This window comes from Gambusia affinis, linkage group LG24 (assembly GCF_019740435.1).
Source record: "Gambusia affinis linkage group LG24, SWU_Gaff_1.0, whole genome shotgun sequence".
Lineage (NCBI taxonomy): Eukaryota > Metazoa > Chordata > Actinopteri > Cyprinodontiformes > Poeciliidae > Gambusia > Gambusia affinis.
Window position 1 is genome coordinate 2,826,924 of NC_057891.1, and position 13,392 is coordinate 2,840,315.

Sequence of the window (13,392 nt, forward strand, 5' to 3'; positions counted from 1 at the left end):
CTTCAGCTCCGTCCTCCATAATTAGTTCCAGTGGTTAATTGGGTTCACCTCCATCACCAGTGCCAAACTGGGACAGTTCCAGTAGGTAAATGTGTCGACAATGTGGAGCAGCTAATTACAGTGTTCAAGGCTGACGGCCTCCCTGTCTGTTCATCTCCATCTCCCCTCTGTTGTAATTAGTTTCAATAATTAGACACAAAATAGGTCAAATTATCTCATTGCTAAATTTAGTAGCAAGAGGCTCAATCAGAACCATCAGAACCCCAGGAAAGGCTCCAGTCACCAGAAAATGAAGAAAAATCTATCATTTATATTCCAAAGTTTCTTAACGATGTTGAAAGTGACAGAATTATGTTCACATGGAAAATATTAAAATGGTCAATAAACATGTTGGATAAATCAGATTTTAGATGGGAGCGGGTCCAACGTTCTACCAAATGGACCGGATCACTCTTAACACGCAGCAGGAAGAAATAAAGATGATCAAACTTTTGGTCAGGTGGCCAACGTTGTAGATTCAAAAGTAATCGGCCAAAAAAAAAAAAAATATAACCTATAATCAAGCAAAAAACGTGAGCTGATATTTATTATAAATCTAAAACTTGAAAGGGATTTTTATGACGGTGCATCAGACAGAAAAAAAGGAGTAAATTTAAGGATTAATCAAGTTTTGTTAAGAAAATTTCTGAAATTGGTCTCAAAATTTTAAGAGATTTTAGGCAAAAATTTACTACTTTGTTTTTTTTTCTACAATGGTTCTAATACACTGCAACAGATTTATCTTTTTATTGTATTAAAAGGAAAGTATCTAGTTTTCTTTTGTTTATTTGGGCTCGATAGAAAATATTTATTTTCAGTAATAAGAACAGAATTTAGGTCATTTTGTTTAAACAATTAAGCAGCTGCTCGAGCTCTAAAATCCATAAATGTGGTTTAATTGGATCGATTCTGCAAGGAAGTAGAAAAGTACGACAGATTTTAGGGAGAAATAACTTTTTCCAGTGTCAACATGGCTGACGGAGGTGAAGCTGCCAGGCAGCAGCTGCTGGAACAGGAATTAGCCTTTAGCTTAGCATATGGAGCTGCTGCTAATCCATGCACACAAATACACACAGAGCAGATTACACCCAGAGGAGGTCATTAGGAGAAACACAGGAAGCTGGTTGTGCTACGAGTTATCTGAGAAGAATAAGATCTGAGAGAGAGAGAGAGAAATGTTCAGAGAGCTACAGGTTCTGACCCAAACACATTTCAGATCCAACCTTCAGCAGACTTGATGCAGTTTAGTGTCAACATTGATCATGTGATCAATAATGCAGCAGAGATTCCTGCTGAAACAGAAAAGTAAAAGGGGCCAAACGGAGGAAAACCCAGATAATCCTCATTAAAGAACCTCATCAAATATTCATGGCTTTGAAACAGTTTGAATAACAGAAAATGGAAACTTCATTTCTTGAACTGTAAGAACTGCAGTCAATGTTTCTTCTACATGGACTTTTGGTTTAATGACAGTTTTAAGGTTGAATTGTCACCAGTTCAGAGGGAGGTGAGAATAGGTAATCGTTCACTAGAATGAACTCTGTGTGGTTCAATATGTGAACAACAAGCGGACCACAGACCGCTCCAAAAGCAGGAAACATGCTACAGCGCAGGGCATTCTGGGTAAATACAACCAAAGCAAACGCACTAGCAGGAGAAATGGCTGCTGATCAAAAGAGAGAATCCTACAACCAATAAAACCTTATGCCTCCATTTCTGTTTCCAGAAGGAAGTTGTGCTCGGAGGTTTTCATGTTGTTTCCTTCAGTGGTTCTTGGTGCAGCGCCCCCACAGGTGAGGAGGGGAACAGGTTGGTTTGACTCGGAGCAGAGAGAAAAAGAACCACAGCAGCTGGAGATGAACAAATGTTGCAGTTTTGGTCCCAAACCAAACGGAGTCTACCAGACTGTCAGGTGGGAAAAACAGCCTAAAGTGTCTCTCTGTGGGCCAAGAGAAAAGAATCAATGGGAACAAATAGGGGAAAAAAGGTCAAATGTACTTTATGGAAGACCATCTCACCTTTTCCTAATTGGAGTTAAACTGAATGTTTATTGGTTCATTGTGAAGACCAAACAGATTCAAAGTCAGACCAGCTGCCACAAGTTTGGATCAAGACGTTTGGTGAGTTTATACCAAATGTTTCAGGATGAGTTAACGCTCTTCCTCAAACTGACCAATCAGAGGTTCAGTATGAAGTTATCTTCTACAAAGGGATCCGAACAGCGAGGGAAAAAAAGGTTGGAATGGTACTGGTGGTCAAGACCGGTTGACCAAATACCAAGATGTTCAGGAAGGCAGCAACCAATCTGAGACTCAGACCAAACCAATGTGAGACATGCTGTAGTCATGATAATGTAGCAAACTTTAAAATAAAATTTCAAGCTTTCAAAATTCAGATTTCCCACTGAAGTAGGTAAGTGAGGTACTGTCATGTGACCCAAACCCAAAGGGACATCCAGAACCAAACCAAGACCAAAAGGTTTGCTGGTTGGGACCAAACTGGGACAACTTCACACTGGATAAAGGACAGAACAATTCAGACCATCGAGACTCGTTCCTGATAGCCAGTGCTAGCAGAAGTGGTCACATCCAATGAACTGAAACCAGAATAGGTACTGGTTCCTCTAACTGGTGTAAAATGAGAACTTTGTCCAGGCTGAGAGCCGTACCTTTCTGGAGAAGCGGTGTGGTTGACAAGGCTTCCTGCTTTGAGACGTTGCCCTGGCGACGTCGGAACCAAAGAAATCTGGTCTTGCGCCTCTTGGTGGGCTGGTAGCGGTACTGCGGTGGCACCTCCGGTTCCTTTGGAAGGTTTGTCACGCTCAACAGGTTGGGGGCAGGAAGGGCGTAACCGGGGCGGGGCTCTGGGGACGGGGGGCAGGAACTGGTCCGGCGCCGATGGTTGAGGATGGGGCAAGAGGGTCGAGGCACCTGCAGGGGCGAGGTCTGACTCTTCCCACATGACTCAGGGGAGAAGAAGAGTTTCCCATGAGCCTCCAGTGGGAGGGAAGGGTGAAGATGCTGCCGTGGTGGGAGGTGCCAGGGGTGTCCCTGAAGGTGAGGTGGGAGGGGCTTCCTGTCACCTGAAGGCGACGCCGGCCTGGTGTTCAGCCCCAACATGGCACTCTGCTGCTGGTAGATCTTGGCGCTGAGCAGGCGCCGCCTCAGGCTGCCCTCCGTTTTCGGCTGCAGGGCGGCCATCTTGCGTGGTAGAAGCTCATCGCGCTCTTCGTCGGGTCCTCCGTTCCAGCAGTGTGACGACGCTCCAGGCCCCGCCCCCTCGCCGCCCAGACAGTCAACGTAAGAAATCATCCTGTCTGATTGGCTAGATGGTGAACGAACCGCGATTCATGATATCAGCACCAAACTACATCCACTGTTAGCTTAGCAATACATGAAATAATGTTTCCTAAAGCAGGAGAAAGACTTTTATCTCTCCCACTTAAGTTGAAGAAAAACATCAAATGTAAAACTGAAGCATTTCAAATTAAAAGCCTAACTCTTTTAGTCTTACAGAGGATAGTAATCAGTCGTCCTGCTTGTAGCAACCTTTTCATTTCAGCAGTTGAAGGAGAAAATGAGCAAAAGGAGATTCTTCAGAGTAAATCCAGAAAGTTCATCGAAGTCTTTCCCATGACAGTAAAAATAAAATTAAGTTTTTTCAGATTAAAAGGATTCCCAGATGTCTGTCGACGTTTCCAGATTAAAAAAAACAACCAAAAATCATCCAGATTTAGATTGAAACTCTGCAGCTTCGTCTCCTTCCTTCACAGAACAAACCAAACATCCCAAACCTTCGTCTCCTCCGCTCTGCCTGCGCTCTGCAGGTTTAATCTGCTAACAGGGATTATCCAGGTCTGCAGATGGCCAGAGTCAACAGGTTTCTACCTCCACATGTTCCCGGCTCATTTCTGACCCTCCACAAACCAGAAGGCGGCATCAGCCAGGTTAGCTGCAGCTTAGAGCCGCTGACATGCAGCCGCTTCCCTCTGGAGAAAAGAAGAGCATCAACACAACGTCTGACAGGAGGACAAGTTCAAACATGGATTAATCCTCCGCTGAAAATAGACCCTGAAAACATCCATCAGCCGTTTAGTCAGAGTTATTGAACTAAAAACAACTAAAGTTTAGTTTTACAGTAGCAACAGAATAATTCAACTAGAGCAGAAACAATACATATAAATAAAGACATAGAAAAGTATTCACACCCCTCTCTATCGATCATATCCCCTACTCCAGCATCTTCCTATAAACAACCAAACAGCAAAAGCAAAGGATGTGGATTAGCAGCTGATGATGTCATCAGGACCCTAATGTGGAACAAATGTCGAGCCGTTAGCATGTTAGCATGATACCATCAGTTTGAGGCGTCCTGCAACACTGACTGCTACTGGAAACTGAACTTTCTCATCAAGTTTCATCAATGATGGACAAACAGGAACAAGAAGCAAAATTAAATATGTTTTGCTGGATGTTTACCAATAAAAATCTGCTTTTTATTTGCTTATTTAGCCAGAAGGGCTCCGTTTACCGTCACAAATACAGAAAAGCTTCAACTCTGCAGCTCAAAAAGCAGCAAATATGAGCAGAAAAAACGTTCTCAGACGTGTAAAAACAGCACAAAGACAAAACGCTGAGCTTGCTGTTGCGTGAGAATCCATCAGGATTAAACCTGAAAGTGAAAACTGAGGATCTGTGAGGTGATTTTTTTAATGACACTGAAGAGTAAACAAGTGGAGCAGCAGAGAGGTGAAAGACAAACGTTAAATCATCCCAGAGCCGAACGCAGCAGAACAGAAACCAAACAGAGAAACAGACGAGTTCTTTGGTTTGATTATTGGCTGATTGGATCGTTTGACTGACAGGAACTCGACTCCATTAGCCGGTTCTGTCTGCTCTCATACTGACAGGATAATCCAGTCAGACTCTGTTTTTCTGGTTTATTGCAGCCAAGTCCATTTCTACTCAGTCAAGACTTCAATGATAAACTGATAAAAACAGGAAATTACAGTAAATGTCCTGCAGACAACAGGAAGCAGAAAGATGGACTTTAACGGGACTATAAGCCGTTTTTATTTTTATGTTTTTATGATATAAAGCACTTTGAACTGCCATGTTGCTGAACTGTACAAATAAACTCAACTGATTGAATAAAGGCTGATTCCTGAAACTGGAACTGACACTGGATGCACATTTGGTCGGCAGTTCTCTTGTTGCAGAAGCTAAATGAAACAAATCTGCACAAAGTTAACTAGAAACTTTGCTTTTCTTCGACCTCTTCACCAAAAACTTCCAGGAAGTTCCAGGCAGAAACATGGATTTTAGTTTTAGCTTTGAAAAACTCAAAACGCTGAGATAGATGAAACTTTCTTTCAGTTTTTGACCTGATTCTTCCTCCATAGAAAGTTTTCCTGACCCTGTTTAACTGAATCCAGTTTAGACAGAGATATTATCGACAAACTGAGTTTATTCTCTGTTTTCATTGTCAGTTAGAGCTAGTGATGTTATTTATCAATCTCTATTGTTTACTTTCCCACATTACTGGATATGAATTGAATCCATTTGTGCAGCGAAGTTCCTTTATAACGTTCATTTAAGGTAGATGCAGAAATAATTACCTTAAAGATTAAATAAATGATCAGCTGCTGAAAATCCATGAGAGAATGAAAATATACAAAATAACTCAAATTAGACAAAAAGCTGCAAAATATTCACTTATAAGACACTTTCCTATGAGTAAAATAATTTAACAGGAAAACTAGAATTTTTTAATTAATATTAAAGAAATATTTACCTAAATCAAAATCCTATAAGTATCTGAAATACAAACTGGACCAAAATACTTTGTAGGATTTTGTGTTTTGCAGTGCAGGAAACTGAAAAAGCAGAAAACTTCATACATGAGGATCAAAGATGAAAAGTTTTGGTTGTCAAGAGGATAAAATGCTCTCATGAACTGGAGAGGAAAATAAAAAAATGATGAAGAAACAGAAACAAAAACAGATTCTGGAGAAAAAAACTAAGATCAGAAAGACGAACAGAAGACTAGACAAAAATCTCCAACAGACTAAAGTCAGAGCAGAACCAGGTTGATTCTGCCTGGTGCAGCTGCAGCCGCTCTGTGTGTGTGAGAAGCTGAATGGGATGTTTTGGCCTGCCTCGACAGGCCAGCGCTCATTAAACACACACACACACACGCACACACACACACACACACACACACACACACACACACACACACACACACACACACACACACACACACACACACACACACACACACACACAGCGGCGGCTGACATGCAGCAGAGAGAAGAACCCACAGACCAATCGCCACCAGAACCGACGCAACTCTGAGGAGCATCATAGCGGTAACCATGGCAACGACAGTTCAAAGCACTGCAGCAGCACTTTGTTGCCTCCATTAGCCGCAGCGCTGTCAGAAAGAAACAAAACAAACTGAAGTCTCACCTCTAAAGCAGAGCATGTTCACCTCACTCCGTGTGTGTGTGTGTGTGGATCCAAGTAAAGACAGAATGAAATCACAAGTCCTCCCTCTGGCTCTCTCTCCTCCTCCATCCCTCCACAATAAAAGCCTCCATTTAGTAACAGCTCACTGTCAGTTTGTGCAAATTAAAGACAGAAACGGGACAAAGAAAGTTTACAGAAATAGAAACAAACTGTCTTTAAAATAATGGATTAATTGTTTTATGCTTTTGGCATCTTATTTTCTATTCATTTGAGTTTGACAGAAAGAAATAGAAAGATATTTAATCTATTCTCTGGGATGAGTGGAGAATTCTCCAAACTTAATAATTTTATTAAAAATTATTTCATTTTGAATAATGGCCTTAGATTAATTAATTTTATGGAAAATGTTCAAACAACATTCTCACACTCATGTTACATAAAAATATAAAAAGCTAATAATATTAGGTAATAAACTAAAGTAGTAATGTAGAAGTAAAACCTAGGCACGTATATGTGTAATTAAAGCACTTATGAAGGATTTAAAGGACACAAAGTTAGCCGAGAGAATTTAATTAAGTTATTAACTATATTTTATTAAATAACGGTATTGAAGATAAGAAGGGTGAAACTTGTGGTTAGACCTCAGCCCAGTTGGTGGCAGTAATACACCAAGATTGGAAGCTGCCAATACACTCTATAGAAGAAGAAGTCGGAGATCTCGCGATGTTTGAGTTCTGTTCTGTGATTGGCGGCGCAAGAAGTAAATACGGCAGCGCATCAAGTAACCCTCGGTGAGTTAAAAACAGACATTTGTCTTCAAACCAATGAAAACTAGTCCTCTATACTGGTTTCACTGGTCCAACGCAGTCAAATAGAGACAGCAGCGCGGAGAGGTGGGTAATAACCCTGTTTGAAGGGATGGTTTTAACGGATGTTAGCATAGCTCCGTTGGTGCTGTAACGTTATTACACTGTAGTCACACCACCGGGATTCATTTAATGGAAAAATAAACATAAACCATAAAAAAGGAGGTAATTCAGCTACAAATGATTAAATCAGTTCTTTTAACTTACAGGAAGAACCATATATGGACTGAGGTTACTTTAAGGTGATTGAAAACAAAACCTACTTATGGATGAATTAATTTGATGCCAATAATGACTTTAATTTTACTGTGTTGGTCATTTCTGCTTTAATATTGAAGTTTGTGGTTATAATACCTCTCTACTGGTGTCTCCTAGCAACCATGTCCGTCTTCATCCACAACCGGGGCGAGGCGGGCGGCGGGGTGGCCGCCCACCTTCGGTGCCCCCACTGCAGCCACCTGTCCAAGAGCCACGCCCAGCAGCTGGCCCATCTGGCGGCGTCACACCCCACGTGTCTGGATGACGTGGCCGTGGGTCGCCTTGGCAACATCCTGATGTACCAGAGCAGTGCTAGGCTCTTCCACTGCTCCAAGTGCTTCCACACCTGCAAGGACTTCAGCAAGCTGTACAAACACATCATTGCCCGGCACTGCATGGAGGAGAAGGAGGAAGAGGGAGGAAGAGGAGGGGAGGAGGAGGACAGACAGGAAGCAGAGGAGGTGGAAGGAGGGAAGGATGAAGAAAAGCTGGAGGGTCAGAAAAGAAAGAGGAGCAGTGATGAAGAGGAGGAGGACAGCCCAGAAAATAAAAAGAAATGTGAGGATGAAGATGGAGAGAAAGCAACTGCTGAAAGGAAGCAGGGTGAGAAAGAGGAGGCAAAGATGAAGAGTGAGGAAGAAGAGGAGATAAAGAAGAACGAGGAGGAGGAGGGGAAGAGGAAGAGTGAGGAAGAGGAGCAGCGTGAGGGGAAGGCCGGTGAGGAAGAGAAGCAGTACGTTCTGACGTTCGACGGCGTTCTGTTCCACTGTAAGATCTGCGGCTGGAGCCACAGGCAGCGCTCCGTCTCCGTCAGCCACATCGTTCGCAAACACGAGATCCCCAAGAGCTACGCCAGCCACGCCCTGGCCAAGAGCCGGCAGCTGCAGACGGGCCGGGCCGAGGAGGAGGACGGCGCCGGGATGAGCGAGGAGCTGATGAAGGAGGAGATGGAGGTGGCGGCGCGGTGGGTGGGCTCCGTCTCCCACCGCTTCGTCTGCCTCGTCTGCAACTGGAAGAGCAAACTGAAAGGTTAGCCAGCTTGGATGTTTTTCCAGATGTTTCAGAACCTGGTCATCTCATCCTCTCCTTTTCCTCCCTGCAGGCTTCGTTCTGACCCACATAGAGCGCCACCATGAGGTGGAGCGGCCGTACCGCTGCAGCTCCTGCCCCCAGAGCTTCTTCCTGCCCAGCCGGCTGCAGCAGCACGCCCGCACCGCCCACCGGCCCGGCCGCTACGCCTGCCCCTTCTGCTGGTTCCGCTCCGAGGTCCTGGGAGGCTTCAGGAGGCACTGCAGCCGCTGCAGCGCCCGAGAGGAGGAGGAGCTGCCGGGCGAGGAGGAGGAAGAGGAGGAGACGAAGGAACCGGAACCGGAGGAGAGTAAGGAGACCAGAGGGATGAGGAGGCGAAGGAGCCTGGGGAGGAAGATGGAGGAGGAAGGGCTGGTGGAGGAAGAGCTGGAGGAGGACTAAGACTAAATAAACTAGAAAAACTCTGTCTGAGTGATGTGAGCCGAATGTTTTTGGTGAAAAATGTAGAAGCATTTGAAGTCAACTGTAGAAGAAATAAACAGAAGCAGCAGAATAAAATAAAATCCTTCAAAACGCCTAAAGAAAAACTGTTGAAGAAAGAAAACCTTCAGCAATCCAACACAAAGGAAACTAGAGACGGAACAGAAACATCTAAACTGTAAAGTCACAGCAGAACTCAGATTCACACAATCTGTTTTATTGAACCCAAACATAAAAACTCATCTCTGCATTCACCCAAAACAGAAGCAGAACTATTTATAGACAGCAGCAACACTCCAACCCAAAAGCTCGTCAAAATCATCACAGAGATCAAAATCACCAATTTAATCTGTCCTGACCCAGATTCTCACCTGAAAATGTGACTCCTACTGAGGTTTTTAAACTTTTTACTCTTATTTATGTAACAAATCAAACATCTCAGAAAAAAAACACTAATGAAGCTGTAATCCCAGGTTTATCCACTAGATGGCAGATTAAACCCGTTCTCTAAACAACAGGAAACATCTCAAGAGGTTAGCTTCGCTGGCAGGTTGAGGAATGTTTTGATTGGTTTGTAACATGAGATGAAAAACCTCTGCAGCTCTGGAGCATCGTTTCTTCTTCTTCAACCTAAATCTGGTCAATCAGAAAAACTACAACAGAAGAAAACAGCTTGTCCTACTCGGATGTAGTTTGGCAACTGGAAGTTCAAGTGATTCAGTTTATGGCTCTGCTGCCGTTAGCGGTGGCTGTTAGCGTTAGCCGTGTCTCAGGTGAACTTGGGACACCGTGAGCTGTCCAGGCTGGACATGTTGATGCCTCTCAGACCACCAAACCTTCCTCTGCTGTCACCATCGTCTTCATCGTCGCTATAGGGATCTGTGTGGCTGGTCGAAGCTTTCTGTTCACAGAAATAAAAGCAGAGAAGAAGAGTGTCAGGTGGTCCAGACTAAAGGAAGAGGAGACAGGTGGGGGGACGGGGTGTCTTACAGATGGAGCCTCCGGCTCTCTGTAGGGAGGACAAACCATGTGGAAACGAGGAATGGCCACCTGGAAAACCTCTTCCTTATTGGCTGGAAGACAGAGAGACGTCAGACCAATCATCCCAACACACTGTGTGTGTGTGTGTGTGTGTGAGGAGCAGCAGAGCACCACCTAGTCTGTGGAAGGTGTAGTGACCCTCCATGAACTCCGACGGCGTGGAGAAGGTGGTGCAGCTGGCGTACTCGTGCACCTTTCCAGGCGTCATGACTGGGAACTCCCCTGCACACACACAGGACACACTCAGCGCCACAGCTGGACCAATCAGAGCACAGCAGGAGGGCGGGGCTTACCGACCACACCCGGACCCGCAACCTCCTCCACGTTTCCATCGGAGGTGGTGATCCTCCAGTAGCGGCTGTCCAGCTGACACGCTGCGTCCGGCGAGGCGGTTCTGGACATTTCTATCCTGCAGACAGACAGACGGACGGGTCGACCCGTTAGAACCCCATCAGAACCCGGCCCGGGTCTGTGGAGCTGCGGCGGCGCTACCTGATGCGGTACGTGAAGAAGAAGTGCGGCGGGTGGATGGAGGACAGCTCCGGCAGGAAGGAGGTGGAGACGGAGACGGAGATGTCGCTGGTGGTGGCGACGCAGCCCTTCTCATGAGAATACCTGCAGACCCAACAGAGACGGGTCCACTTTCTACCAGAACAACTAGTGACATCTTCTGCTTTATAATGAGGCTAATAAATAGTTCACTAGCGTCATTAATTAATGAGTCATTAATAACTGTTTATTATCCATTAATTAAGAGCAAGAAGCCAACTCTGTTCATCTGTATTTTAAGTGAAGTTGTTATACTAAACATTTCAAACTACCTTGGAAGAACAATTTACAAATATCTTGTTTAGCATGTAGTCTCCTTCTCACCCTTAATTAATTCATAATAACAGTTATTAATGATTTGTTCAGTGTTAATAGATGAATGAATCACATAGAGGCCAGACTCACCTGAAGATCTGCTCTTTGATGATGGGAAACTCTCCTGTGACGACGTTGTTGACGTAGCTGCTGAACCAGTCCAGGAAGCTGGAGCCTGCAGACAGGAAGAGAGCTTAAACAAAGTCCAGACGCCTCCCAGCAGGAGCGGAGAGCCGCTGACCTGTGATGAACATGTCGATGGCCGACGGATCCTGAGCCGTTTGGTCCTGGAAAACAGAACCAAACCCGGTTAGAATCGTCTCTACGCTTTACTATGAAAGTACAGGCAGACAGGAATTGTACAGACAGGGCAGGGGTAGAAGCTCTCTCCCTGGCGGCGGCCCTCGGCGTCCTCCAGCGCCACATACTGGCTGAGGCCAGTATGGAAGCAGAAGGTGAGTGGCAGCGAGCGCCGCATCCCCTTCCTGTGCTGGAAGCCGCCGGCCGCCGTCTCCACATCCAGCAGCACCTCGGAGCGGTAGTGGTTGGACAGGGACATGCTGCCCATCAGCCTGCAGACACACACACTGGTTAGACTGGGAGGGCCGACCAGAGGGGCGTGGGCTCTGGTTGGACACCCACCCTGGGATCACCAGCTTCTGGCCATTGTGGATCCGGTAGGAGCAGCGGTAATCGTCTGGAAGCTTACAGCCAATCTGCGCCTCGATGTCGTCTAGCTCCGCCTCCGTGGCGCCGTCTGCAACAGAGACAGCGATCAGCACGGCGGTGGAGGGAGCATGCTGTGGGTAGCAGAGGGTCAGGTTACCTTTGAGGGAAACAATCATGCGCGGACATCTCTGCTGCAGGAAGCTCTTGAGCTGCTCCCAGGAGTTCTTCAGCTCAGCGTAGTACCGGATGTAGCGACCCAGATCGGCGTAGTACAGCTTAAAGAGGCCGTACCAGGAGAGGCCACGCTGCAGCCGCTCCACGCTGCACACACACACACACACACACACACACTTCAGGCTCCTGTTGGGTGAAACTGGTTCTGAAGGAAGTGAAGGTGGACCTACTCTGTCAGCAGCCAGTGTTTGCAGCAGTGACGCTTCCACAGTGGGTTGTGTTTGGACAGATCACTGAGCCTCTTGCTGACGTAGCTGCAGCTGTAACACCAAAAGAGGGCAGGGTTATCCAAGTCTGAAAAAACACAACTTACAGGTCCTCACTAATTACCAATATTAACAGTTTCATCGTGGTAAATATAGTCTGTAGGTCTGCGATGGACTGGCGACCTGTCTCATAATATTAATCTTAATCTGATTAATTCTTTTAAAATTAAATGATTACAAAATACTAAATTATTTACCACTGAGAAATCAACATTTACATAGTCAAAATATAAAACATTAAAAAATGTATTTTAATAACATAAAAGAAAAAGGCATAAATACAGACAAAAACAAACCAATACATTAACTTTTTATAGTAAAAAGTTAATGTATTGTATTCACAGGAATAAACTGCATATTTTTACCAAATGAAGGCAGAAGACCCCTCCTTTAACAGAAACAGCTAATTGGACTTCAGCTGCTTTTTAGCAACATAAGAAAATATTGCTTAGAACAGGTAAAATGAGGCTGATAAAACTGGTTTGTTTCTGACCAGGTTCAGGTGGTGGTTTGTTTACTTCCTGCTGGTGAAGCTCTGTGTGTTGATCAGCTGTTAGAAGGTACATAACAGTGAACTGTGCATTTCTTGTTTACTTTATATATTCTCTGATATGCTGTTCAGCAACCTGCATCATCCCAGGAGTGTTTTATTCATCACTTTCCCTCCAAATACAGAAGCTACAGCTGTTAGCAGGAAGCTAACTGTAAACAAGATCTTTATCTTTCCTTTTAAACTCGTTTTATCATCTCTGCCCGGCATGAACTCTTTAATTTTAGTTTTCAATCTACACCAAAAAGCTATGATCAGCTGACAGTAATTTTATGCATCATATTTTCGTAGAAATCAAAACAAAAACAGCAGCTAGTTGGAGTGTTAACTAGCCGCTGTAAGCCGCTAGCATGCTGTAGCTAGAAGACATTGTCCGCATATCGCTTCCGGTCTGCTTGATGCTGATACCTACTGGACCAGGTCTCTGAAGCTCAGGTAGGACAGGACGTGGAGCAGCGGGTCCGAGGGGAGCAGGTCCAGCTGCAACTCCGAGGAGGCTGCCATTGTTAACAGGAGTTCTGCCTGGAAGCAGCGCTGCTGTAGCGCCCCCTGCCGGGAGGAGGATTGGACCGAAGGTGGTGTTGTGGGCTTATTTCTCTAAGCGATGATCTTTGGGCTCTGAGTGA

The 13,392-nt window shown here is 45.0% G+C and overlaps 2 protein-coding genes across 5 annotated transcripts; one reads left to right on the forward strand and one right to left on the reverse strand.

Annotated features, from left to right (window-relative positions):
- The first annotated feature begins 7,219 nt into the window (after window positions 1-7,219).
- Window positions 7,220-9,249, forward strand: LOC122827086 (chromosome alignment-maintaining phosphoprotein 1-like). 4 transcript variants are annotated; one of them, XM_044109674.1, is made up of 4 exons: window positions 7,263-7,402; window positions 7,585-7,617; window positions 7,751-8,662; window positions 8,736-9,249. In XM_044109674.1, exons 3-4 carry the CDS (start codon window positions 7,756-7,758, stop codon window positions 9,101-9,103), a joined length of 1,275 nt encoding a protein of 424 aa, XP_043965609.1. In that variant the 5' UTR covers window positions 7,263-7,402; window positions 7,585-7,617; window positions 7,751-7,755; the 3' UTR covers window positions 9,104-9,249. The 4 variants fall into 4 exon arrangements, with proteins under 4 accessions (XP_043965610.1, XP_043965609.1, XP_043965611.1 ...); XM_044109676.1 differs by having other exon boundaries at window positions 7,263-7,300; XM_044109675.1 differs by lacking the exon at window positions 7,585-7,617 and having other exon boundaries at window positions 7,220-7,300.
- Window positions 9,250-9,343: 94 nt separating this feature from the next.
- Window positions 9,344-13,330, reverse strand: fbxo3 (F-box protein 3). The gene is made up of 12 exons (XM_044109670.1): window positions 13,179-13,330; window positions 12,121-12,210; window positions 11,874-12,037; window positions 11,690-11,804; window positions 11,415-11,619; window positions 11,289-11,334; window positions 11,138-11,222; window positions 10,676-10,798; window positions 10,477-10,592; window positions 10,298-10,405; window positions 10,133-10,215; window positions 9,344-10,043 (listed from the first exon to the last, which is right to left on the reverse strand). Exons 1-12 carry the CDS (start codon window positions 13,268-13,270, stop codon window positions 9,912-9,914), a joined length of 1,359 nt encoding a protein of 452 aa, XP_043965605.1. The 5' UTR covers window positions 13,271-13,330; the 3' UTR covers window positions 9,344-9,911.
- Window positions 13,331-13,392: the final 62 nt, after the last annotated feature.